This window comes from Chrysemys picta, chromosome 2 (genome assembly GCF_011386835.1).
Source record: "Chrysemys picta bellii isolate R12L10 chromosome 2, ASM1138683v2, whole genome shotgun sequence".
In the NCBI taxonomy this organism is placed as follows: domain Eukaryota; kingdom Metazoa; phylum Chordata; order Testudines; family Emydidae; genus Chrysemys; species Chrysemys picta.
Window position 1 is genome coordinate 243,127,918 of NC_088792.1, and position 25,530 is coordinate 243,153,447.

Below are 25,530 nucleotides of genomic sequence, written 5' to 3' on the forward strand. Positions count from 1 at the left end.
GAGGGCTGGTCACCTCCTCCCTACACTGTGTTGCCCAGTGCAGCAGTCTGGGAGCTGACCTTGTTTGTGAAGACAGAGGCAAAAAAAGCAGTGAGTACATTAGCTTTTTTCACATCCTCTGTCACTAGGTTGCCTCCCTCATTCAGTAAGGGGCCCACACTTTCCTTGACTTTCTTCTTGTTGCTAACATACCTGAAGAAACCCTTCTTGTTACTCTTAACATCTCTTGCTAGCTGCAACTCCAAGTGCGATTTGGTCTTCCTGATTTCACTCCTGCATGCCTGAGCAATATTTTTATACTCCTCCCTGGTCATTTGTCCAATCTTCCACTTCTTGTAAGCTTCTTCTTTGCATTTAAGATCAGCAAGGATTTCACTGTTAAGCCAAGCTGGTCGCCTGCCATATTTACTATTCTTTCTACACATCAGGATGGTTTTTTCCTGCAACCTCAATAAGGATTCTTTAAAATACAGCCAGCTCTCCTGGACTCCTTTCCCCTCATGTTATTCTCCCAGGGGATCCTGCCCATCAGTTCCCTGAGGGAGTCAAAGTCTGCTTTTCTGAAGTCCAGGGTCCATATTCTGCTGCTCTCCTTTCTTCCTTGTGTCAGGATCCTCAACTCAACCATCTCATGGTCACCGTTTCCCAGGTTCCCGTCCACTTTTGCTTCCCCTACTAATTCTTCCCAGTTTGCGAGCAGCAGGTCTAGAAGAGCTCTGCCCCTAGTTGTTTCCTCCAGCACTTGCACCAGGAAATTATCCCCTACACTTTCCAAAAAGTTCCTGGATTGTCTGTGCACCGCTGTATTGCTCTTCCAGCAGATATCAGGGTGATTAAAGTCTCCCATGAGAACCAGCGCCTGCGATCTAGTAACTTCTGCTAGTTGCCAGAAGTAAGCCTCATCCATCTCATCCCCCTGGTTTGGTGGTCTATAGCAGACTCCCACCACGACATCACCCTTGTTGCTTACACTTCTAAACTTAATCCAGAGACTCTAAGGTTTTTCTGCAGTTTCATACCGAAGCTCTGAGCAGTCATACTCCTCTCTTACATACAATGCAACTCCCCCACCTTTTCTGCCCTGCCTGTCCTTCCTGAACAGTTTATGATATAGAGACTTGCAATTTTGTTGTTTCCTGAGAGAGTGCTTTTTATATGGATTAGCTGTTTTTTCTGAGGTGGATGAATAGCTATTGTTTGGCTTGTCTTCCTTTGTTTTTTTTTGTTCACGTGAAGCATAATTTTAGGCTCATTCCAGGTTTGTGGCCACTCAAAGAAACAATGTGCCATATTTCTGATCCACTCTTAACTAGTTTTAATGGTTCAGGTTTGCTTTAGAAAGGAATGCTTTATGCACATTTTAGAATGAATATTTTTGTGTTGAGTAGGCCTTGGGGAAGAGGCTATGGGGGGCATAGAGTTGGATTATTTGTATTGGGTTCGGAGTGGGGAGAGCAACTGTGGGGAGAAGTGTGGAGGAAGCTGGGGTGTATGCAGAATTATGGTGGGAGAAACTGCAGTGAGGAGGATGAGATGGTGATTATAGCATTGTGATATTTATTTGCAGGATATTGAGGCATAACATAGCAAATAAAAAAAAAGCTTATTTTACTGGACTCAGGTGTAATCTACTCAGGACCGTAATTTAGTCTAATTTGAAAAGTTGCTAGCTTTTGAATTTGTGACATTGCTTTAGAACATCATCTCCCAAAACTAAGTGATTGGGCAACAAAATGGCAAATGAAATTTAATGTGGATAAATGTAAAGTAATGCACATTGGAAAAAATAACCCCAACTATACATACAATATGATGGGGGCTAATTTAGCTACAACGAATCAGGAAAAAGATCTTGGAGTCATCGTGGATAGTTCTCTGAAGATGTCCATGCAGTGTGCAGAGGCGGTCAAAAAAGCAAACAGGATGTTAGGAATCATTAAAAAGGGGATAGAGAATAAAACTGAGAATATATTATTGCCCTTATATAAATCGATGGTACGCTGACATCTTGAATACTGCATACAGATGTGGTCTCCTCATCTCAAAAAAGATATACTGGCACTAGAAAAGCTTCAGAGAAGAGCAACTAAAATGATTAGGGGTTTGGAGAGGGTCCCATATGAGGAGAGAGATCAAAGAGGCTAGGACTTTTCAGCTTGGAAAAGAGGAGACTAAAGGGGGATATGATAGAGGTATTTAAAATTATGAGTGATGTGGAGAAAGTAGATAAGGAAAAGTTATTTACTTATTCCCATAATACAAGAACTAGGGGTCACCAAGTGAAATTAATAGGCAGCAGGTTTAAAACAAATAAAAGGAAGAAGTTCTTCACACAGCGCACAGTCAAATTGTGGAACTCCTTACCTGAGGAGGTTGTGAAGGCTAGGACTATAACAGCGTTTAAAAGAAAACTGGATAAATTCATGGCGGTTAAGTCCATTAATGGCTATTAGCCAGGATGGGTAAGGAATGGTGTCCCTAGCCTCTGTTTGTCAGAGGGTGGAGATGGATGACAGGAGATTAATCACTTGATCATTACCTGTTAAGTTCACTCCCTCTGGGGCACCTGTCATTGGCCACTGTTGGTAGACAGGATACTGGGCTAGATGGACCTTTGGACTGACCCACTACGGCCGTTCTTATGTTATGTTCTCCAATTAATTTAATACATAGAGGATCAGATGAGTTGGAGATCTAAACTTTCTTAGAGCGATTTTTTTCCGTATAGATTCCATTCTTGGTGCATGAACTTATGATCAGAATATTTTGGCCACCAGTGTCTGTTGGAACTGTCTCTGTGTCCCAAGTGCCCTCATACTTCCTATGGTGAATAAAAATAAATCTTTTAAAAAAATAGATTTTTTAAAATTTAAATTAAAATACTTTTTCTCTTTTCGAAAAATAAACCTCTTTTAAAATTAAATTTGAATTGACAACCTCTCTTAAGGCCTAAATTTGTAATCTCTTAAAATCATTTAAATTAAATAAAAATAATATTCAAACAGTACATGTTTGCTGACAAACTTTTAAAGAAGTTCAAATCACTGAACTGGTGGAAGTCACTATGGGATAAGCACCTGGAACTAGAAGAAGGCACCCAGTTCTTCTTTGAGAAGAGTCTCTGTGGGTGCTTCACTTGAGGTGAATGTGTGTCCCTGTGCCTTTGATTAGAGAATTTCAGCCGCAGTGGTCGTCTGGGTTGTGCATATACTCTCCCCGTCTCATGCTGTTGTTGGCGCCTATCTAGGGCCATGTGACCAGACTCCCCTCAGTTCCTTCTCAACCATCCTCAGCCTGAGACCGAGCTCCGCACAGTATTAAAATTGATAGTTATCTTTAGGATTAGAATAGTCTTCAGTACGCTTGTTAGATTTAGTTATCCCTTTCTCCCCTTTTCCCTTTCCTTTCCTTCAAGTTTGAATACCCCTTAGGGCTGAACCGCTACAGTTTGGGCCATACCCAGTTCACCAGGCTTTAAGTGCTGTCTTTCCTGCCGGGAGGCGATCCTGGTCTCTGACGGACACTCTTAGTGCATCTGGTGCCTAGTTGAGATACACATCTCACAAAAGTGCTCTCATTGCAGCAACTTAAAGGGTCGCGCCAGGAAGGACAGAGCCCTATGTCTTAAACTTATCCTGATGGAGAAGTCCCTTTGCCTGGCATCCGATCCCGGACAGCAGACCCTCTATGGACAATGGTCTCCTAAGACTCCTTCTGAAAGACATTTTTCACCCTCCTCACAGAGGAAGGCTCAATCCCCCAAAAAGGCAGCGAGAAAAAGAGCATCAACCTCCCCTCTTAAAGAGCCACCGAAAAAGAAACTATCTCCGGCTCATTTTATATCCTCGGTACCGACCACACCATAGCTGAGTACATATGAGGCACCGGAATCCTCTGCTACCACATGTACTGTGAAAGCCAGTGGCCTCGAAGTGGAGAGGCAAACAGAAGCCTACCTCTTCTGTCATGGCACCGATGGAGCTGCCTAAAGATGCGGCACCGCTCCACTCTTCACACGCTATGGTGCCACCTTCAGCCTCTCATAGCACAGAGTGCTCCCATGTCAGCCCCTTTTATTTATACTATGTCAAAACATTTAGAAACAGCATTTCAAATTCAAATTTGGCCAATTTTTAACTCCCTGAAGCATCTCCAAGACAATGCCGATAAACTACTGAAAAGAGAACAGAACAACAATAAGAGTTAGGGGAAACCGAATTCAAATAGTGGGAGAGAATATGCTCCCTTCCCTCTCTCAGATTAGAAAGGAAAGGTCTTTACATAAAGGTTGGTAGGGTGGGGCATTTCAGACCTTCATCACAGGAATCCTCTACTGTAATAGAAGAACCTGGTAAAATTTAAAGATTATTCATTATGCTAGAAGAAGTTTAGAAAATACTATTTATGCTACTGATGGCAACAGAGTGCTGGTGACATATAAGAAGTTTCCTAAATAAGTAACTATAGTACTTGTGAGCATGCAGACTTTAAATTCCTGTATTTGGGGTGTTTACACATACTGTTGCCAAAATACAACCTTAGATTCCTAGAAAACAGATTTAGAGTAGGAAGTTTGAATATCTGATAGACGGAGAGATCTAGGGGAAAAAAGGCCAAGTATTTTGATAATTATTCTAAAGAAAAAGTTTATTCCTGACTGTGGATAAAAAATTATTGCATTCTACAAGTGCACAAAATTGCTGCCAAAAACTCATTAGGTATACTTGGACATAACCCAAGGATGGACATTAGGTGTCAAAACCAACCCTGCTTCAGATAGCTGAGGTTTTAGAAGTTATATTACAGAGCACAAAAATCATGCTAGTGGACATGCTTTTATACATGAGAGATCAGATTTTATCCCAACAGATTTGAAATTAAATGTCGTCTAATACGTTTTTTTATAAATATCCAAATTGGTCTCCACCAATTTAAAGACAAACAAATTATAAAAATGAGTTTGCTAGTGCTCAGGCAGAGGCTGCTATTGATCAGCTGAACCGTCTGTGAAAAAACTTTCACAGAACGAAGAGTTCTCTTGACTTAAACATATGAGTTTGAAAAACAACTCAAACTTACTTCTGTTAATGCAGGAATTAGAATTCTTATCTATGTGTATGTTCTTCATATAAATCTTTCAGATTGCTCTGCTCTAGACTACAGACTATGCAAACAGGATTATGGACAGCGGCAAATGAAAAAGTCTGTGTTTAATGACCAACTGCAGTCACATGAAAATAAGATTTGTTTTATTTTTCTGCGATTTAAATCCCAACCCCAAACCCTCAATGCCACAGAAATCACAATTCCATCAATAAAGCTGCATTAAGACAGAGATCCCAAGTTTAGACATGGGTCAGGCACAAGCCACTTTTACAGCTCCTCTACATCCAGTTCTTTTTCTATGGTTGCTAGCAAGGAACCTTTGCTGGTCTTCCCTTCTTTTTTCAGGGCATTTTCAAGAGTATGTTAGTGACACTCAAGCTATTTTGGCCCCACGGCCACTGGGAGCTGCGAGCAGCCATACCTGCTGACGCTCAGGAAAACAAAACGACTCAGGACTTGGGAGCGGAGCCCGGAGCTGGAGCGCAGAGCAGCTCTGGAGCAGTGGAACTGCAGGTTTTTGCCTGGAGCTGGAGCGGAGCCAGAGCACAGATCCAAAGCCCTGCAAAGCGTGTCGCGGCCCGCCAGGAGCTTACCGTGAACAAGCCGCGAAGCAAGTTTGGGAACCCCTTCTCTAGAGCAGGGGTTCCCAAACTGGGGTTCGTGAATGTTACAGGGGGTTCTCGGGGAAAAATTCCCTAATGGCGGACAGAGCTGTCCCTAGGGACCCCGGCACGGGGCCAGCAGCCTGGAGCCCCTGGACTTCCAAGAGCTAAGCAGATCAAAGCAAGCGTATCTATCACACTGAGGAGATTTAAACTTCAAGACTCCTTATAAGAAAAGGAAAGGGAGGTGGATATTTTTTGCTTTTTAAAATTAAATAGGCAGCTAGTATTGTTTTTAAAATTATTATGAAGAACAAGTTTAAGCTTTGTTGTAACGTGCGTTGTTTGCCTGGACTGCTCAAGACCTGAATGCTTGTGTAGGAGGAACTCTTTGAGTTGGTTTCTTAAATATCTTCATGCTGTTTCACATCTGATACTCCTTGATGAAACATATGAGCCTTGTCTTATAACCGGCTTATTCAAAGTGATACAAGCTACGAAAGTGAGATCTTGGAAGAGTGTTGCTGTTTTCATAATGTAATAAAAATACAGTAATGATAAATAATAATAAATAGTGTGTAATAAGCATGTCATAAAAACAAATGTTATATTTCCAAGATCACTGCTTTTATAATTTATACTCAGGTAAAGGAGAAAATCCCTGGAAATATTCATTTTTAGGAGGGGGTTCGCGAGACTTGACATTTTAGTGAAAGGGGTTCACAGGCTGTAAAAGTTTGGGAACCACTGCTGTAGAGGGATTTCTAGGGAATCAGTGACTTGTTTTAAACCTGTTGCCTATTATTTTAATTTGGTGACATCTGGTCCTGGTGACTTATTACTGTCAAATACATCAATCTGTTCCAAAACCTCATCTATTGCTACATCAATCTGGGACTGTTACTCAGATTTGTCACCTACAAAGAATGTCTCATATGTGGGAATCTCCCTCCCGTCATCTGCAGTGAAGACTGATGTAAAATTCAGATATAGTCGTAATATGCCAGTGTTGCAGTTCCCACTTTAAAATGGTAAAAAATACGTGCAAATGTGAAAGGGCTGCCAAGGCTCTCTGTACAAGTAAAAATATAATTTTTACAGAATTTTCAGAAGAAAGTATCTTCCCTAGGTTTATTTTTCTAGTGATTCAAGTCTCTCAGTTTGTAGGGTCAGGCTACATTTCCCCTTATGATATAAGCAAACATAGGAATAAGGGTAGAATTATCAAAAGAAACTAAAGGGATTAAGTGTACAACTCTCATTGAAATTCAGTTGAAGCTGGGTGCTTTAGATCCCTTTAGACTCTTTGGAAAATCCCATCCTGAATATTCTGGTGGTAACTGAAACATGCTTCATAGAAATCTGGCACACTTCACGGTTCTGTGATCCAGGAGTATCTCATGACGGGCCTTCTCTTATTTCCCTTTCCATCAGCTCCAGTCCAACTGCCTCTCACCTATCCTAAGAGAAGGACACACCATAGTGAGAGGGAGCAGAGGAGTGTTATACAGTCCAACAGCTAAAAGTCCTCAACCCTTTTAGCTGAGGGTAGGAGTGGTTTGGAGGACCAGCTGAGATACGGGTGGTGGAGGAGGAAGAGATCTGTAAAATACCTAAAATTTGTCTGCAGGTACATGTAACTGTCTGGATCCTATAAGCCTAGTGGACCCCAGGCCGTCAGCTTATTTTTAAAATACTGTGTGTGGAAAATAACTTAAAACGTTGGCAGCTTTCGTTGATGGTTATAAGAAAATTAGAGGCAGGGGCGGCTCTATGTGTTTTGCCGCCCCAAGCACAGCAGTCAGGCGGCTTTCGGCGGCATGCCTGCGGGCGATCCGCTGGTCACACCAATTCAGCGGCATGTCTGCGGGAGATCCGCCGGTCCCGCGGCTTCGGCGTACCTGCTGCCGAATCCGCGGGACCGGCGGACTTCCCGCAGACATGCTGCCGAAGGCAGCCTGACTGCCACCCTCACAGGGACCGGTGGGCCGCCCCAGGCACGTGCTTGCTGCGCTGGTGCCTGGAGCTGCCCCTGATTAGAGGAAGGCACACTATTTTGTCTGAGTGAGGAAGTGACAGAGCAGCCTTCTGGAGAGGAACTTACACTAATGAACTGGGCCTGGAGAGTATCCAGGCCTCTGCTCAGGATACTGGATATTTCCTTGCTACATACAGACTTTTTAGAGCAGCTGCAGAGCTGGTGAAAATGTAAGAGAGAACTTTTGATTTCTGCAGGCTGATTTAGGAGCTTCTCACCAATAGGGAGAGGATGAGAAAGCAAACAACTTGTGACAGATGTGTAGTCACGTTGTTTAGTGCATTATTGGAAGGCGTTCAGATATTATGATGAGTAGTGCGGTATAAAAACCTATATAGAATAGAAGATTTCGGCTTCACGAATTCCAGTAGGCCAGGTATTGACCAAGATTTGCTCCGTGTAGACACAGCTGGCCCTGTGATAGAGTAGGATTCTGAAATGTGCATAAGTGGTCTTAAAAAATTTGTGATCCCCATGATCACACCTAATTTAAAACCTGTATTGAACTTGCCCAGGTCAATTACTGATGCATGTCATACTTAATAGTTTGCACTTAAAAGAAGAGTTGGAAGAGAAAGAAGGAAAGTAGAAAGGGTGGGGGAATGAACAAAGAGAAACCCAGAAGACTGATTTTTTTTCTCTCTCTCATAGTAGTTGCACAGGTTTGCTAATCATGTTGCAGAATGCCTATCTTGAAATTACCTACCTGTGGTTAAGGGAACATGCCTCATCTATCTTAGCTACATCTACAATATCTTTGGAAATGATACTGCTGTTACCTAGCAAAATGAGTTTGCTCTTTGAAATATGATTATTGCTTTGGTAGAGGGCTGGGATACAATGACTTCAAGTCATTTTTGTACTTCTGTGAAAGTGTCCTGTGGGTAGACTTTAAAGGGTTCATTTGGGGAGCCAGATTTGTTCAGCACTAAGCAGAGGTTGAAAAGATGAGGAGTCAGGTTGTTCTTTCATGCAATTTCTACTGAATCGATCCTTTAGATAGTAATTTTGTTGTTTTTCAGCAAGAAGTGTGCTCCAGTAATTATAAACAATCTGTTTTTGTTTGTTTGTTAGTTTCTAGTGCCAAACTGAAAAGGAAAAAGAACTGGTTTGGAACAGCCATTTATACAGAATTAGCTGCAGATGGAGAAATCAAGAAAACAGCAAAATCAAATAGTTCTTCAAATCCAAAATGGGATGAACAGTTAACTGTGTAAGTAGAAAAGCTTTTTCTAACTTTGTAAAATATAATTTATTAATCAAACATTAGAGACAAATATTTACCAAACCCTGCTGTTGGCTGCATACACACAACTTCCTTTAATTTAATTGAAAGTTGCATTTATCTAATGGCAATATTTGTCCTAAAATAACTGTTGTTACTCAATGTGTATATGAGGTGTCTTGGCAAGATTATTTCTAAACAGGAGTGGGATATCTTTATATGCACTTGATGTACGCCTGTATATCTCTTGCACTATGGACTGTGTTCAGCTCAGTCCCTGCTGTGTAGGAATGCTTAAAGGATGTTGCCAGCTGGATGCATCAGTAATCTTGTTCTCACCCATAGACAAACAGAAATCATGTTGCTGGATAGAGATCTTGTTTTGAAGGATACCTATTCTTGGGATCCCACATTGTCTTTAATTGGCAGGCAATCAAGCAGTTTTTACTTGTGACTTGTGTGAAGCTCTATTTGGATGGAAATTCAAATCAAGTAAAAAAACCAAAACCATAATTTAAATTTTTTTCATACATAAAATGAGTTTAAAAGTGATGGATACATAAGAAAGTTTAACAAAAGCTTATCAAAACATGTTTTGCATTTAAAACTAACTAATTTATTCAACAAAATAAGTATCTGTAGTTAGTCAATTGAACTGATTATTTTGGGTCACTGTGTCCTTTAGGATTTTAAAATTTGTAGTGCTCATCCTCTCACACCTGATTGCCTGCCAATTAAAGACAATGGGATCCCAAGAATAGATTCATAGGCCTTGGCTACACTTACCCGGTAGTTCGGCGGCGAGCGATCGAACTTCTGGGTTCGACTTATCGCGTCTAGTCTGGACGCGATAAGTCGAACCCGGAAGTGCTCGCCGTCGACTGCGGTACTCCAGCTCGGCGAGAGGAGTACCGCGGAGTCGACGGGGGAGCCTGCCTGCCGAGTGTGGACCAAGGTAAGTTCGAACTAAGGTACTTCGAACTTCAGCTACGTTATTCACGTAGCTGAAGTTCCGTACCTTAGTTCGAATTAGGGGGTTAGTGTAGACCTGGCCATAGATTCTAGGACTGGAAGGGACCTCGAGAGGTCATCGAGTCCAGTCCCCTGCCCGCATGGCAGGACCAAATACTGTCTAGACCATCCCATAGGTATCCTTCAAAACAAGATCTCAAATACAGCATGGGGCCAACGTTGTTCAAAACCTTAAACTAGCTCTATTGATTTTCTTTAAAGTAATGTAAATAAGTAATGTAAAGTAATTCTTTAATAGATGAACATATTGTAGGCAGACAACATAGATCATGGTTACTAAAACGAATGAGCAAATATGCTGCTTCATTCAGAACAAGTTGTAAGTAACACAGATCTACTAAAAACCCAGCTAAAAGAAAATTACATCAATGTCATCACAATGGTCTGCAGTGTTTACGCAAGGTCATTTGCTTCCCCTGATATCTTAGCTAATTTCTCCCAACTTTTAAAAAAACCCAAAACTTTCCCCCCCAAAGTGTTTGTAATATAACCACTGTTTGTTCCATTTTGATTACCTTGCCTCTTTCCTCCAATGGTGTATTTTAGTCTCATCACTTGGGGTGGGTTTTTTGTTTTAATTTTCAGAGCATTTTTTAAAATTGTTTTTAATATTGTATATTGTGTGTGTGTTCAATTCATAACTTAGTATGTTTGAGGGCATCTGAGCAATGGTGGCTATTCAGCGTTCTCTCTAATGATACAAGCTGAAAATCAAATCTAGCATTTTTTTCCTATTGACAAATATTGGAAATAAGTTTGTATTTAAAATTCTGTATGGGGGGAAAATGAATTTTTTAAAAAACAAAAAACCGTGAAATTGATGCATAACTGAAATCTGTGTTTAATGTAAGTAGTTATGCTCCCAAGTATTTTCACACTATTGTAATAACATACCTTAGTCCTGATCTGTGTTTGAGATGTTACATTGATTTTTCTGTTTCATGGTGCTTTTGTGATATAGCTTTTAAAAAATAAAATAAACCTTAGTCACTACCAGTAATTACAGTAGTTATGGAAAAACTGATTAAAATAGATAATACATTTATAATAATGAAAGATGAGTACCTACAGCTTAATTTAAAAAAATATATTTTATATACAGGAATGTGACTCCACAGACTACGTTGGAATTTCGAGTGTGGAGCCATCACACTTTAAAAGCTGATGTTTTATTAGGAAGAGCCACTGTAGACTTGAGACAAGCTTTGGAAATACACAATAGAAAATGTAAGTTTTCATGGAGGGCATATTGATTAAGGAAAAAAATTAATTGATTATTTCAGTTACATTAATTTTGGCAGTTTTGATGTAATGACAAAAAATTATCATATAATTAAAACAGACCTTCATGGCCTGTCTCTTTGGGTTATAGAGAGAGATTTAAATTTATAGTGCAAGATAAATGTTTTCAAATAATAGTATATGAAATAACTACAGAAAAAAGTGAGAGGAAACTACACCTCTACCCCGATATAATGCGACCCGATATAACACGAATACGCACTCCAGTGGATCAAAGCAAGTTCGATATAACACGGTTTCACCTATAACACGGTAACATTTTTTTGGCTCCAGAGAACAGCTTTATAGCGAGGTAGAGGTGTATTAAATAAAGATATGGGGATATACATTTTCTCTGATTAGTTACAGAATTTCCATTGTTCAGCAGGATCTATTGAAACCCCCCCAAAATGGCCAAATGTTTCATGCAACCCCCAGAATGGAAAAATGTTTAGCCATGTACAAGGCTCTCTAGTCTTCCCTGAATTCATAACTTAACAGGCCAAATTTCACTCCACTGTGATAGATGGTATTAGAACCCAATGTTGAACAAAATAATTGACCCTTCCTTCAGGTTGGATTGATTATAAATCACTGATTTTAAGCATGATTTAAATCCGCATGCTGGAAATCTTGATTTAAATAATTGATTTTAATCATGTTTTGCATTTGTACTGCTTAATTATTTTCCTGAAGGAAGGTTATTTCTCATTTGTTGGTAACCATTAAAACATGTAGATTTGCGACTAAATATAGACTTCACACTAAATTCAGTGTCGCTCTTTGCTAATTAGGAGGATACGCTATATTTATACACATTTATGTAAGCAGTTATATAGCTTATCTTATGTTTATTCAAATTCTTAATTTTTACATTATTTCATTATGTTAGAAAACAGTGAATGATGTATTTCTTATTTACTAGATTGTTTTTACTTGTGTGAAACTCTATTTGGATGGAAATTCAAATTAAATTAAAAAAAACCATTTAAATTTTTTTCATACATAAAATGAGTTTAAAAGTCATGAATACATAAGAAAGTTTAACAAAAGCTTATCAAAACATTTTTTGCATTTAAAACTAACTGATTTATCCAACAAAATAAGTATCTGTAGTTAGTCAATTGAACTGATTATTTTGGGTTACTGTGTCCTTTAGGATTTTAAAATTTGTAGCGCTCATCGTCTCACACCTGGTTTTTATTCATAGAATCATAGAATCATAGAATATCAGAGTTGGAAGGGACCTCAAGAGGTCATCTAGTCCAACCCCCTGCTCAAAGCAGGACCAATTCCCAGCTAAATCATCCCAGCCAGGGCTTTGTCAAGCCGGGCCTTAAAAACCTCCAAGGAAGGAGACTCCACCACCTCCCTAGGTAATGCATTCCAGTGTTTCACCACCCTCCTAGTGAAATAGTTTTTCCTGATATCCAACCTGGACCTCCCCCACCGCAACTTGAGACCATTGCTCCTTGTTCTGTCATCTGCCACCACTGAGAACAGCCGAGCTCCATCCTCTTTGGAACCCCCCTTCAGGTAGTTGAAGGCTGCTATCAAATCCCCCCTCATTCTTCTCTTCTGGAGACTAAACAATCCCAGTTCTCTCAGCCTCTCCTCATAAGTCATGTGCTCCAGACCCCTAATCATTTTTGTTGCCCTCCGCTGGACTCTTTCCAATTTTTCCACATCCTTCTTGTAGTGTGGGGCCCAAAACTGGACACAGTATTCCAGATGAGGCCTCACCAATGTCGAATAAAGGGGAACGATCACGTTCCTCGATCTGCTGGCAATGCCCCTACTTATACAGCCCAAAATGCCGTTAGCCTTCTTGGCAACAAGAGCACACTGTTGACTCATATCCAGCTTCTCGTCCACTGTGACCCCTAGGTCCTTTTCAGCAGAACTGCTACCTAGCCATTCGGTCCCTAGTCTGTAGCAGTGCATGGGATTCTTCCGTCCTAAGTGCAGGACTCTGCACTTGTCCTTGTTGAACCTCATCAGGTTTTTTTCTGCCCAATCCTCTAATTTGTCTAGGTCCCTCTGTATCCGATCCCTACCCTCTAGTGTATCTACCACGCCTCCTAGTTTAGTGTCATCTGCAAACTTGCTGAGAGTGCAGTCCACACCATCCTCCAGATCATTAATAAAGATATTAAACAAAACCGGCCCCAGGACCGACCCTTGGGGCACTCCACTTGAAACCGGCTGCCAACTAGACATGGAGCCATTGATCACTACCCGTTGAGCCCGACGTCATTGGACGAGGAAAACAAGTTTTCCTGGTTTTTCAAACCCTCTTGGCTTCTTAGCTTTGAATGAATTAGTCATTAAACGTAACTAGTTGAATAAAGTGTAATGAAGAAATTATTCTCTGTGCACCAGCAGTAGAGGCTACTAGTGTCAAAAGCTGGTTTAGCGCGTCGTCAAATTCTGGTTCCAGATGCTTAGCCAGTGACTTGCACCAGTTCAAAGGTTTGACTTTATTTAAAACTTGGTGGCAAACATAAAAAATATACATAATTAATATTTTTGTATTTAGTTTAAATGATTTTAATAGATCATAATAGATTTAGGCTTTAACCCAGATTGTCTATTTCAAATTTAATTTTAAATAGGTTTATGTTTTAAAATAAAACTATATTTAATTTAAATGATGATTTTTGTAAATCAGTTTAATTTTTATTCATCTTTGTTCCTTTGAGTACATTAGTGATTATCACCTACATTTTCTCTTGCATAAGGCAGCCTTCCTGATACCTATTGCCCCTGCCAGAAGAGCTAATGAGCTACAAGATTTTTATGTCTTGTTCTCCTTTCTTAATGTTTTTCATTAGAAGATTAAATTTCTTTTAAATTTCACCCCAAAATGGCATTGAAATCCTAGATAAACCAATAGCTCAAATTCATTTTTCCCAATCTATAGATGTCATACAAAACCTCAGAATTTATAATGAGGGAAAACTGAGAGTGTAAAAAGGGTTTCTTTACATCTTTCTCACTTATTACAAGACATCCAAAGCGGAACCCACCTCTAAGTGGGATGTCTTCATTAGTATTATGAAGATGTCAGGCGTGGCTCCATAGTTAAACATGTTTTCTGTTTTGCACTTAGAGCAGAGATTCAACCTTGTTTATGTGTTAAATATACAGAATATTCTCTCCAAAACTTAGTGCTTCCTCTTTGAGCTCAGAAAATTTAAGTATATCCAGAATTGAGTTATAATTAATTTAAAAATGGGTTCTTGAAGTAATTTAACGTTAGATTTTTTTTGTCCCAAATAATCTTAGTAACATCATAGCACAATCTTCAAACTTTCCATATAGAGAAGATACAATTTTTTAAAAAGGCTGATACATATCTTAAAACAATTAGAAATATCTTATGGTAGCATTCGCTTTGGATTTCTTGTTTAGTGTTTGTGTATGACATTTTTGTAATAAAAAAAGGGAAATTCTAAGACAAAAGGACTACATCAAGATTTGAAATGTATTTAAGGTTCATAAACAACCTTAACTCTGCCCTGTAAGATGAGAGGGGAAACCAATGAAAACTATTTTTAAAGATGCAGCTAATCTGAGACCACAAATACTAAAATCCCTACAACATAAGTGGTGGTATTGTCTGACCTTGCTACAGATGACTGTTAAGATTATTTATTTTCATCCTTAATGTGTTTGCATTTCTTTTAAGTATAATTTAAGTGTAAGTCCAAATTTTCTGGATTTGTAATGCTTGGTTTTTCTTTGAGTGCTTGCTCGTGTTCATTCCATTCTGCAACATGCACCGTATCATGGCACAGAAAGTCATCGCCCTCGTGCAGATCCCCAGCCTGACAGTCCTATTGAGTTCAATACAGATGTTTAATTGGAATTATTTTTTAGACTCTTTTAGACAAATGGGTTAAAATGTAGGGCAGGTTTTTTTTGTTTGTTTTTAACTGGTCTAGTAATACTCTTATTATTTAATAATCTTCAGAGTTGGGATCTGTATGTTAGTGGCAGAAAATTATCAAGTATCAGAGGGGTAGCCGTGTTAGTCTGGATCTGTAAAAAGCAACAGAGAGTCCTGTGGCACCTTTAAGACTAACAGATGTATTGGAGCATCAGATGTATTGGAGCATCGGATGACATGCATCCGACAAAGTAGGCATTCACCCACGAAAGCTGATGCTCCAATACATCTGTTAGCCTTAAAGGTGCCACAGGACTCTCTGTTGCTTTTTACAGAAAATTCAGTGACTTTATATTTTTTTAATTTATTTATTATTTTGTATTTACTACCTACTTAGATCCACATTTTCCCTCCTTCCTACTGGTAGGAGATAGTCAAGAATTGAGCACAAGTTTTGTATATCTAATAGTTTTAGCTCCCTGTACCTTGTAAAGCATGTATCCGGGTTCACAGTCCAGAATTTAGTTATAGCTTCTTTAAACATTTTGGGTTTGTGAAACCGGCACAAGATTCCAAAAATGCACCATGGGAACAATAAGCTTGGAGAAGTCCAAGTAAATAATCTATCTGAAGCACTAAGCCTGTATGGAGCCAATAGTATATATGCTAGAAACTACTTAATCTAACCATTTCTTTTGCAGTAGGTATTAGGAGTCTATAACCTCAGTGTAAATTGACATAACTGCATTGACTTGAGTGGGTGCTCTGCTGAATGATAACCAGCTGAGGATCTGGCACTATGTTTTTTCTCCAACAAACTACATAATTGTTCAAAACCTCACACACCCTTAATTGGAATCCCTGATTTTCTGTAAAACCATGCCAATTTTTATGTTTAGCTGTCCACTATCTACACTGAAGTTGCAGTGACACATGGAGATTCTTGGGGTGAAATCCTGGCTCTACTGAAGTGAATGGGAGTTTTGCCATTGACTCAGTGAGTCCAGGATTTCATCATTTATCTGTCATCAAGTGTCCTGAGGTTTCAACAGCGGAGTTCCATAAATGCTTGCCATATTCCAGATGTCTTTTGCTGACCTATCCCCGTCCTAGAAATTTACAGTGTGACTTATATCAGCAAAAGTTGTATGTAAAGCTGGACTCCTATTTATGGACTCTACAGTGTACATAATCAAACATGATGATGTAACCCATGTGATTTTAGGGTTCCCTGCTCTGAGGGAATAGAAAGCAGCAAAATAATAGAAATGCATCTTATTTAAATCAAATCTTAATTAATTACTTTATTCAGCAAGCTAGTTCGTAAAATTACAAATTGGCAAAACCTGAAGACTTAGAAGAAATAGAAGATGTATCCGTAATATACATATATTAGAATAAATCTATATATAACTTTTTCTTCAAGTAGCAGAGAAAACGGTGTGTGTGTATATATGTATATGTATGTGTGTGTGTATATAGTGTGTAGAATTTTTATATGTAATATATCTTTGTACAAAATATTTTTAGTATGTTTTTGTGGGGGAAACTATTTAATGCTGAATTTATTCTTTTTTCCCTTTGTAGTGGAGGGGGTGAAAGAACAATTGAAACTCTCCTTAGAAAACAAGAGTGGCATGGTGCAAACAGGTGAACTGACAGTTGTGCTTGATGGTTTGGTTGTTGAACAAGAATCTCTTACAAACCGCAGTTCACCAGCAGCCAGTAAGTTAAATTAGTAAAATAAAACCCATATGTTTTTGTTAACATTTTAAAAGAAGAAAAAATATATTTAATGTATTTCTTATTGTTTAGTAGAAGTCCAGCAAAATGGTGATGCTATACATGAAAACAGAGAAATTTTGGCAAGAACTACATCCAGGTTTGAATTTATTATTATTTTTTTACTTTTTGCAGTATTTGAAGTATAATGGCTATTGTTTCATTTTAAATGACATAATTGAATTTTGCACAGGGGACCAGGTTTTGACTTTCAGGCCTACACTCCCATGGACTCCGTTTGTAGTGTTGCTTGAGTAAGGAAGGATTGCAGCACCAAGGGCCCAGTGCTGTAAATTTGCACATGACTAACTTTATTCATGTGGGTGTTCCATTGAGTTCATGTGGATTACTTAGATTAGGTGAATGTAGCTGTTCAGCTTACATCTCTGTTCTTCTGCTGGTAATAGGGTAGCTTGTGCCTTGTTCTCCAGGTAAGTGGTCAACCTCTTGATGGTTTAGTTTAGTCTTCTGCCAAAACATATAAGTCCATCTGACCAAACATAGAGTCCACCTGGCTTTGAAATCTGTGAAGTGCTGCACTGGAGCTCAGTGGATCAGGAACTGTGAATCTGGTATTGAGTGCTGAGCTCCTTGCTACCTCCTGCTGCTGTGTAAGAGCCAGGCGTAGTGCCTTTCTACTACCTTCCTCCTTTAAAATGCTATTGCAAGAGAGGAGGGAAGAAAAGGGCCTGTGTCCCCCATCCGGTCTTCTCCCTCCCCCCTCCCAACTAGCTCTTTCAAGGCCTGATCTGGTGCCCATTGAAGTCAATGGAAGGACTCCCATTGACTTAAATAGTTATTGAAAAAAGCCTTCAAAGCAAAGAACTTGCCCACCTAAACCTGAAATGGGGAAGAGAGCCTTGAGTTTGATGTAGAGAGACCCACAAGCTTCATCTAAGAACAAAGGGCTCCAGGAGAATAATAGAAACAGGCCACACTTGGTCCTCAAACAGCAGTAGAAGGGGAACAAGGAGTTCATTACTAAAACTAGCTTTATTGTTACTGGACCACCCAGCAACCTTGCAGTGATTTCCTTACCTTGCTACTTTCCTTCCATGTGTGTGGTTTTGCTCCCTCTCAGCTGCTACAGATCTGGGGGATGGACACAAGTTCTTCCCTGCCCATCCCACTGCTGTCCCCTTTATATGTGGAGGTTTGTCTCTGGATCCCCTTGGCCACTAAATATTACTGGGGTGAGGACTCAAAAGTGTTATTCCCTAGCTTTCTCTAGCATCTTGGGGACTATAATTTTCTTCCTCCTCCTTCCATCTTCAAAAAATCTGGGGCAATCTCTTGTGGAAAGGATCAGCTATACCTTCACAGTCCTCCGTCCTGATCTCTTTGGATGTTTGATCTTTGAAGCAGCAGTATTCCCTTGTCTTCAGACAATTTGTGTTGCCCCTAATGCTGCTTTTGTACTTGGCCCTACCCTGTTGATGTGTTAACTTACCTTAAATTAAAACTGAAAATTGATAATAACACGAATAGGACACTTCAAAAAAAAATTTCTAACATAATTTTAAAAATAATATTCTGATTACAAAGCTCTTTACTGAAAAATAAATACACCTTAGCTCCACTGATTTGAAAACAAACCAATTATTTTTACCTCTGGTTTAGATGTATTCTGTAGATGTCAGAAAAATCAAATAAGATTTCTAGGTTAGAATAAAAAATAACCGAAAACAAAAGCTGAGTCTTGTTGTTGTTTGATTTATCAGTAACTTAAGTGAATTGATGTTGCTGTTTTATAACAAAGAAATGTTTGTTTTAATTATTATTTAATTATTCTCCACTAAGCCTACTTTTCTGTGACTTGGTCTGTGACAGCACAGGCACATTGGGTCTTCCTTCCTAACTCTAGTAGGCAGGATGATCAACCACCTCTTCCAGCATTTTTCTGTTCTCAAGGGCTCCCTCATCTGCTTGATTTCTGCTTCAATGCAGCACGCATGAAGGTGACCTCTGTGACTGCCATTTGTCCCCAGAAAAGGCTAAAACAATATTTAGGGGTCGGGAAGAGTGGAACAGCATCTCAAAATATGGTGTTTTCCTTAAGTATTTATTTCCCTCTTACTAAGAGAAATCTTTGCTACCTCATTTGTTAGACGGTAACTACTGTGAAGTAATTTCGAGAGCTGTGACTGACAAAACCAGCTGTCAGCATGCCTAAAGGAGGAAAGAAGCTCATCTGATGGGATGGGGTTCTCTCCAGAGAAGCAGCTGGGCCATTTTTGGGAACTCTAGTAGCCAAACTTGCCAGCTCAACTCAGTTGTAATGCCATACTGGGGGGAAAATAAATGGAATTTAAAAATCCAGTTGATAAGTATCTGAGTTAAAATTACAAAAATAAGCTCCCTTACCCCCATAATTGGTTTAGTTTTACGTATCTGAACTATTATCTACACCCACCAACGGAATAATATTAAAACCTTGCCACTCAGTTTACTTTGGTGTATTTTGTATCAGATCTTTCAGCATGTTTCAGTGTAGACCTTTGTTTTCTATAGTTATGTTTAACATACTGTTTGTATTAATCAAAATCCTCTTTATTTTGCCAAGATCTACCTGTGACATGTCTAATGGAATAGACAATCAAACTCCTTTAAACTCTGTAATACAGAATGCATTCTGTATACATGCTGTTAATGGAGACAGCACTTCATCTCCTTCTCATGTTGCAGTCAGTCCCAAAATTACACCAGTACCAAAACCACTTTCAACCCAGCCTGCCAACAACACTGGTAAGAAATGAGCATGTTATAAAACACTGTTCAGTAAGGCTTTTCTATTTAGTTAAAATCATGTAGTCCAACTTTTGATTGTTTATCTGTCTTTTGCTACATATATCTGAGATAAAACCTGTAATCCTATTTTCACTTCTCCATGATAAATATAAATCTTAGAATTTTTCCACTTCCTTGAGTCATTTCAGAACACATCAATTTGGAGCACAATATTTTACCTATTTTGTTTTCCTTAAGAGACATCTTGTCATCAAGGAAGGCCTCTATGCCTGAACCAGACCATTGAATCATAGCACTGATTGTCTAGAGGAAAGAGTCTGACTTCCTTTATTGGCTCATTTCAAAAACGTTTTTCTAGTGGAGGTGAGAGACAGTAAGTGGATTTCCTGACTGCAAAGAAATGGAAGTACGTTTCCCAACAAGAAGTACTTTCCAACAAAAATCTGCAAAGGCAAAGACAGAAACAATGTAACAAATTTATGAGGACTTTAAATTTCTCTAGTAGCAGGACCCGCTTGTGTCACTGTAGTTCAGCATTTCTGTTGCCATTTATATAAACCTGTTTTGCAGTGGTATGCAAATCAAGTAACGAATCTGCTTTGGGATGAAATATATTTTAGAATTCTCAGCCCAGGATCACTTAAGTACCAATTATTTCTAAAGGGACGTTGATAATTTTAAATTTGATTTCCATCTGGAAATTTTGTACTGACTATTGTTGCAAGTAACCTCTAAGAGTAATATAGTAGAAAGATATTAGAGATTTTTTTTTTCATTTTATTACTTTGTGCATTTGAATGAATTTTACATATAATCAGTGTTGCCATTTTGCCAATGGTGCATGCCCTTCCTCAGGTTCTGTGAAAGAGTGTTTGAGTAACAGGAACAAGTGAAGATGAACAGACTAAAAGCAGGGGTGTTATTATCTGGCATTCCCAAAAGACCTTTCTATCCATAACAGGGGAACAGAAAAACCCTCAGTTTTTTAAAGTTACTAAAAAAAAAAAATCCTTCAGGACTTGGTATTTAAGGGGTACACTACTTAAAGGGTACTCTATTAGAAAACAGATCTTAAAAAAATAATTAAAGAAAATCCAAGTTGACTCTGTACCTTTAAGCTGAGGTCCAAAAGTCATAGATACTATATAATTTAATGTGCTTTCTTGTGTTATTATTGCTAAATGAGATAAGGAGCCTCCAAAGAGTGCTAAGTTGATACAGGAAGTGGGTTGGTGGAAATCTCTCAAGTCTGTACTGAGTCATATTCTAGCATAGTGATAGAAGATGCAGTTTTGCTGGATGTGCCTTTTCCTGAGTGACACAAAACTGAGGTCCCTACTGCTTGTGGTATAAAATTAATTACAAGTGTTATTACATTATAAAAGGTAACATTTTGTCAATCTTAGACAGTGTTGGATAATAATTCTATAGAGATTCTGTCAAAATTGTCATTTTTAAACCCATTGAGGCAGATTCTCAGCTGATGTAAACTTTCATAGTTCTTTTGTGGAGCTATGATAATTGACACCAGCTGAGCATCTGCCCCAATTATTTTACCACTTCTAACTCCCTTTTCCCATCCCATTCAACTATTTTTGTGGGGCTCAAAATTCCTCTTTAGTTGATTAGTTGGGCTAGTTTTAACAAAAAGGTAATTTTTTTTAAAAATTGGCAAGTGTGAAGGAAATTGGTGAAATTGTCTGATGTTTTGAAAGATAAACATGCTATCTGAATTCTGCAGATCTAATTCTCTTGTGCAGCATGCACCACAGCAGCTGTGAGCTCATAACCATTAGGATATTTGTGATCATTGCAGCTACATGCTTGTGTCTTTGCAGATACAAATGTTTGATATTAGGGTACATAAATAATTATATCTCATCTGACATCAGTTCCTTTCCTGATTCCTTCTGGCTCAATTGTGGCATTATTACAAGCCCTGTGTTAGGGGCAGCTTGTTGTGCTGCCTTTGGAGAAGCCTAAAAGGGAGATTGACTTCCCCAATCACAGTCCCCTTCCCAGTTTTCCCATTGCGCTAAGGAAAAAGTATGCTGTGCCTCGTCTATACCTTTGCAGGATACAAACCCAGCACTGCAGTGTAGGTATGCTGCCAGGTGCATCGAGAGGGTTGAAGCCCCCTTCTCACTCTTGCTCAAAGAGGGGAGTGTAGTTATTCTGCAGTGCCTGTGACGCCCTGCATGCTATAAATGGTGGCACAGTGAACTAGCGTAAAGGTGTTCCAAAAGCAACCTCTGCCCCTCATTTCTCTACCCATGCTTTACATATGGGCCAGCAATGAGTCCCTCTACACATTAACCTTAACTGTGTTCCCTTGTGCATATGCACTGCTGATAAGTTCTTTGTTACATAATGAAAAACTTCCCACTTTGCTGGCCTGTATTTCTAGCCTTCTTGGGAAGATGGACTGGCATAAGTTAGATATAAGAAGTAGAGGACAGATTCTGACTGGTAATTTAAGAACAGATGTACAGAATTAAAGTGAATGTTGGTTTCTTAAAGGGGTGCTGTCACCTTATTTTAGACCCCAGCTTAAAACCCAGTCCTGCACTTGTGCATGTGAGTAAGGTTATAGATTTGAATTCAAAAGCATACCATTCCCATGCAGTGTTTGTGATCCAGATGTTGCAGAATTATGGTAGAGAACCATAGCGTGAAAATGACTAGAAAGTGACTGTAAGCAAAAGTAAAATTGTCTGGTCTGTTTTTATTGTCTAAGCTTACATATAGTGTAGAAAAGTAACAAACAGCACAAATGGTGAAAAGTAAAGTAAATTCTTTCTTTTAATAATCTAAGGTTTTAGTAGCACAGATGAAGGAATATTTTAAAATATATATGAATTTTAACCTAATAGTGTCCATTAAACTTGGAATTTTCTGAATTGAGTCTTCATAGACTATCCTTTTGCGCTAGTCACTGTACAAATACATAAAAATATACTTTCTGCTCTAGAGAGTTTACAAATTGAAGATCTTAAATCAAAATTCCAGTTGATGTGATAGATTGCTTTAACATGGCAATAATCCAGAAATGATACAATATTTTGATGTTGCATTTTATTATGTATGTGATGCATAATTATTAGATCACTGGATTACTCTTGTGAATAGTACGTTTCAGTCTCTGTAACAAAGCTACCAAGATGAATAAAAAAATATGCCAAAGAAAAAGTCTGTATTGATTTATGAAGTCAATACCTATAATTTCTATTGAGATCCTTTGGCTCAGCTAAAGCAGCATTGCCTTGTACATGAACTTGATAAGATTTTAAATTTTCTGGTTAAAAATGACTTATCCAAATATGACACATTGTAGCAGAATACAATGTCACATTTATGTGTAACTGAACAGACAAAAAATTACATTAGTCTCAAGGATATAAATTACTATTTTTATTTTATGACACTAAACTGTATAAACCCAACATTTTAAGGTTGTTGATTTTGGGTGGAGGCAGGCAAGGTTAATTTTATTTAAGTTGGGCATAGGTGCAGCTCTTAATATTTTACTTTGAAACCACTATAAGAAATCAGCAATTATTTTGTAGTTTTTTCCTCAGACAAATATTTAATGAACTTCTTATTTGAACTGGAAGTATTCACAGGTAATTTTTAGGCCTGCCATAATTAGGTTTTCTCGTCACAGTTTCCTTTCCTGTTTTCTCACTTGCGGCAAGGGCAGTTTTGAAATAGTTTTTCTACTTAAAAGCTTTACAAGAACTGTTGGTGCTATTTGCTTCCACCAAACCACATTACCTTTTTCCTTTTGGCAATGCTTTCCTTTAGTAATTGACAGAAGGTTCTGTTACCAGAAATGCAGATTCAGTAAGGTGGCGGTCAGGAAGATCTTATTGCAGTAGTAAGTCTTTGTTTATATATTTTGTGTTTAATGTGCTCTGCTGGGCTAACTAATTGATAGAAGAAAAAGTGATATCTGTAACCCTTATATTAGCTTCTGCTTGTTTACCTGATAGGACATTTCGATGTAATTTCTATACAGGCAAAAATATGTATACTTCTAACAGCAACTGTAAAAAATACATTTCTTGTTCTATGTAGCCTGTGTTTGTCAGGTAAATATACATTTAAATTAATATAATTTTAAAAGGCTTGTTAACTTTAACTTCAAATGTAGTTGTTGTTTTCATTATTAAAACCTTCGAAGAGGTGGATTTTTGTTTCATTGCCGAGTTGGTAGTTTAAAAAAAAATTGTAAATATTTTTTGGCCACAAAGCAAGCAGAATGAGCCCAGAAAGTTATCCAAGTGGACATTAAAGGCTGTTATCAATTGATATCTTTCATACTCCGCCTTCTTTTATTCTTCCTTTAAAATTCTCTTACAGTCTCATAGTGATAAAGATTCTCTTTTAAAACCAATTCCACTTGGAAGTTTCAAGAGCAAATTGTTTGTATTTTCCTTTGGGGACTTGAAGCAAGGTGCCCACCGTCTGCTAGCTTACCGAACACATCTTACTATCCCACTAAACAAGCTGCCAGGAAACTGAAAAGTTACTACTACTTCAAGTGGCTCTGCATATTCCCACCTGTGGGCAATAAAGCAACCAGTGCAGTCTAACAGAACCTTCTTCAAGCAATGTAGTTCACTACTTTCACTACTGTGCGAACAACAGGATCAACAATTATCTAAGGCAGGAAAAAAAATCCTATACCTGCACCCCCAGAACAGTTCACTTCGATCTGGTGCAGGTTTTGGAAGAACTGAGGCAGTAGGGGATGCAACGTGCCATTATACAGCCTTTCGCTCAGAATGTTTGAAGACACTGAGGAGAGGAGTAGGATGAGGTATATGTGCGCTCTAACAGGCATTCATGTTCAAGAATTATGGAATTGAACCTCTCTCTGGATCCAATGATGCCTACGCCTGTAAGACTTCCACAATTGCCCATTCCTGTTTCAGTGCTGATGTCTAATCTGAAGACCATTACTGTCATGGCAGATGTTCACCGTTCAAGATCTGATCATCAGACCTGAGTGAGAGATCATTGGGGGAGAAGAAGAGAAAGATTTCATCTGTTCAGAGTTTTAAATCCCCTTCACTTAGAAAGATGAGTAGAATAGAAGATATTGAGTCTTTTTCCAGATCCATCTTTGCCCCCACCTCCTAAGACTCCAACAGGACCTCCAGGCAAATCCTTCTTATCTTTGGTCTCTGTATCCTCTTGTGAGATCCATAGCAGATCCAAGGTTGGATCCACAGTTAGACGAGGTTAGAGGGGGAGTTGAAAGACCTGAATTGTCCAGATTTATGCTACTGAAGTCTTTTGGACAGTTTGTGCTTCCTCATCCTGTAGCAGAGGTGGGCAAACTTTTTGGCCTGAGGACAACAACAAAATTGTATGGCGGGCCATGAATGCTCATGAAATTAACAATTCATGTTCAATCAGGGACAACATAAGTTTGTTTCAAAATCAACACTATTGCACTACATAAAAGTCTGGTAGTTTTCATGTTTATTGCTGACTTCTTTACAATCTGTAATTAGCTTTGTTGAATCATCAGTGTTTCTCCATTTGATGGTGTCAATAACCAAAATGTAGTCAAACTATTTTAGCTTCAAAGTAAACCATAATTAAGCAATGTTGTGGTTAAACAATTTAACTCTGAAGAAGACTTATTCAAATAAACTTTATTAAAGATACCTTTTAGTGGGGAAAAAAAAATAAAACCTTACTTACTATTATAAATATACCATCATAACAACGTATTACAATAATTAAACCAAACTTACCCCCTTTCCATGCTCTCTTTGATTAATGTGAACAATACAGCTGCTCACCCTTCTTT

At 38.6% G+C, this 25,530-nt stretch overlaps 1 protein-coding gene across 6 annotated transcripts in view; it reads left to right on the forward strand.

Annotated features, from left to right (window-relative positions):
- WWP1 (WW domain containing E3 ubiquitin protein ligase 1) overlaps window positions 1-25,530 on the forward strand; it is a 137,395-nt gene that overhangs the window by 31,190 nt on the left and 80,675 nt on the right. For 3 of the 6 annotated variants that reach the window (XM_042844527.2, XM_065585854.1, XM_005299382.4), the window contains exons 3-7: window positions 8,821-8,959; window positions 11,106-11,230; window positions 16,764-16,901; window positions 16,992-17,058; window positions 19,522-19,703. In XM_042844527.2, the coding sequence (XP_042700461.1) occupies window positions 8,821-8,959; window positions 11,106-11,230; window positions 16,764-16,901; window positions 16,992-17,058; window positions 19,522-19,703 (651 nt within the window). Of the gene's footprint in view, window positions 1-7,142; window positions 7,339-8,820; window positions 8,960-11,105; window positions 11,231-16,763; window positions 16,902-16,991; window positions 17,059-19,521; window positions 19,704-23,515; window positions 23,584-25,530 lie in introns of those variants that run through there. The other 3 variants (XM_065585855.1, XM_042844520.2, XM_042844534.2) reach the window with 3 other exon arrangements.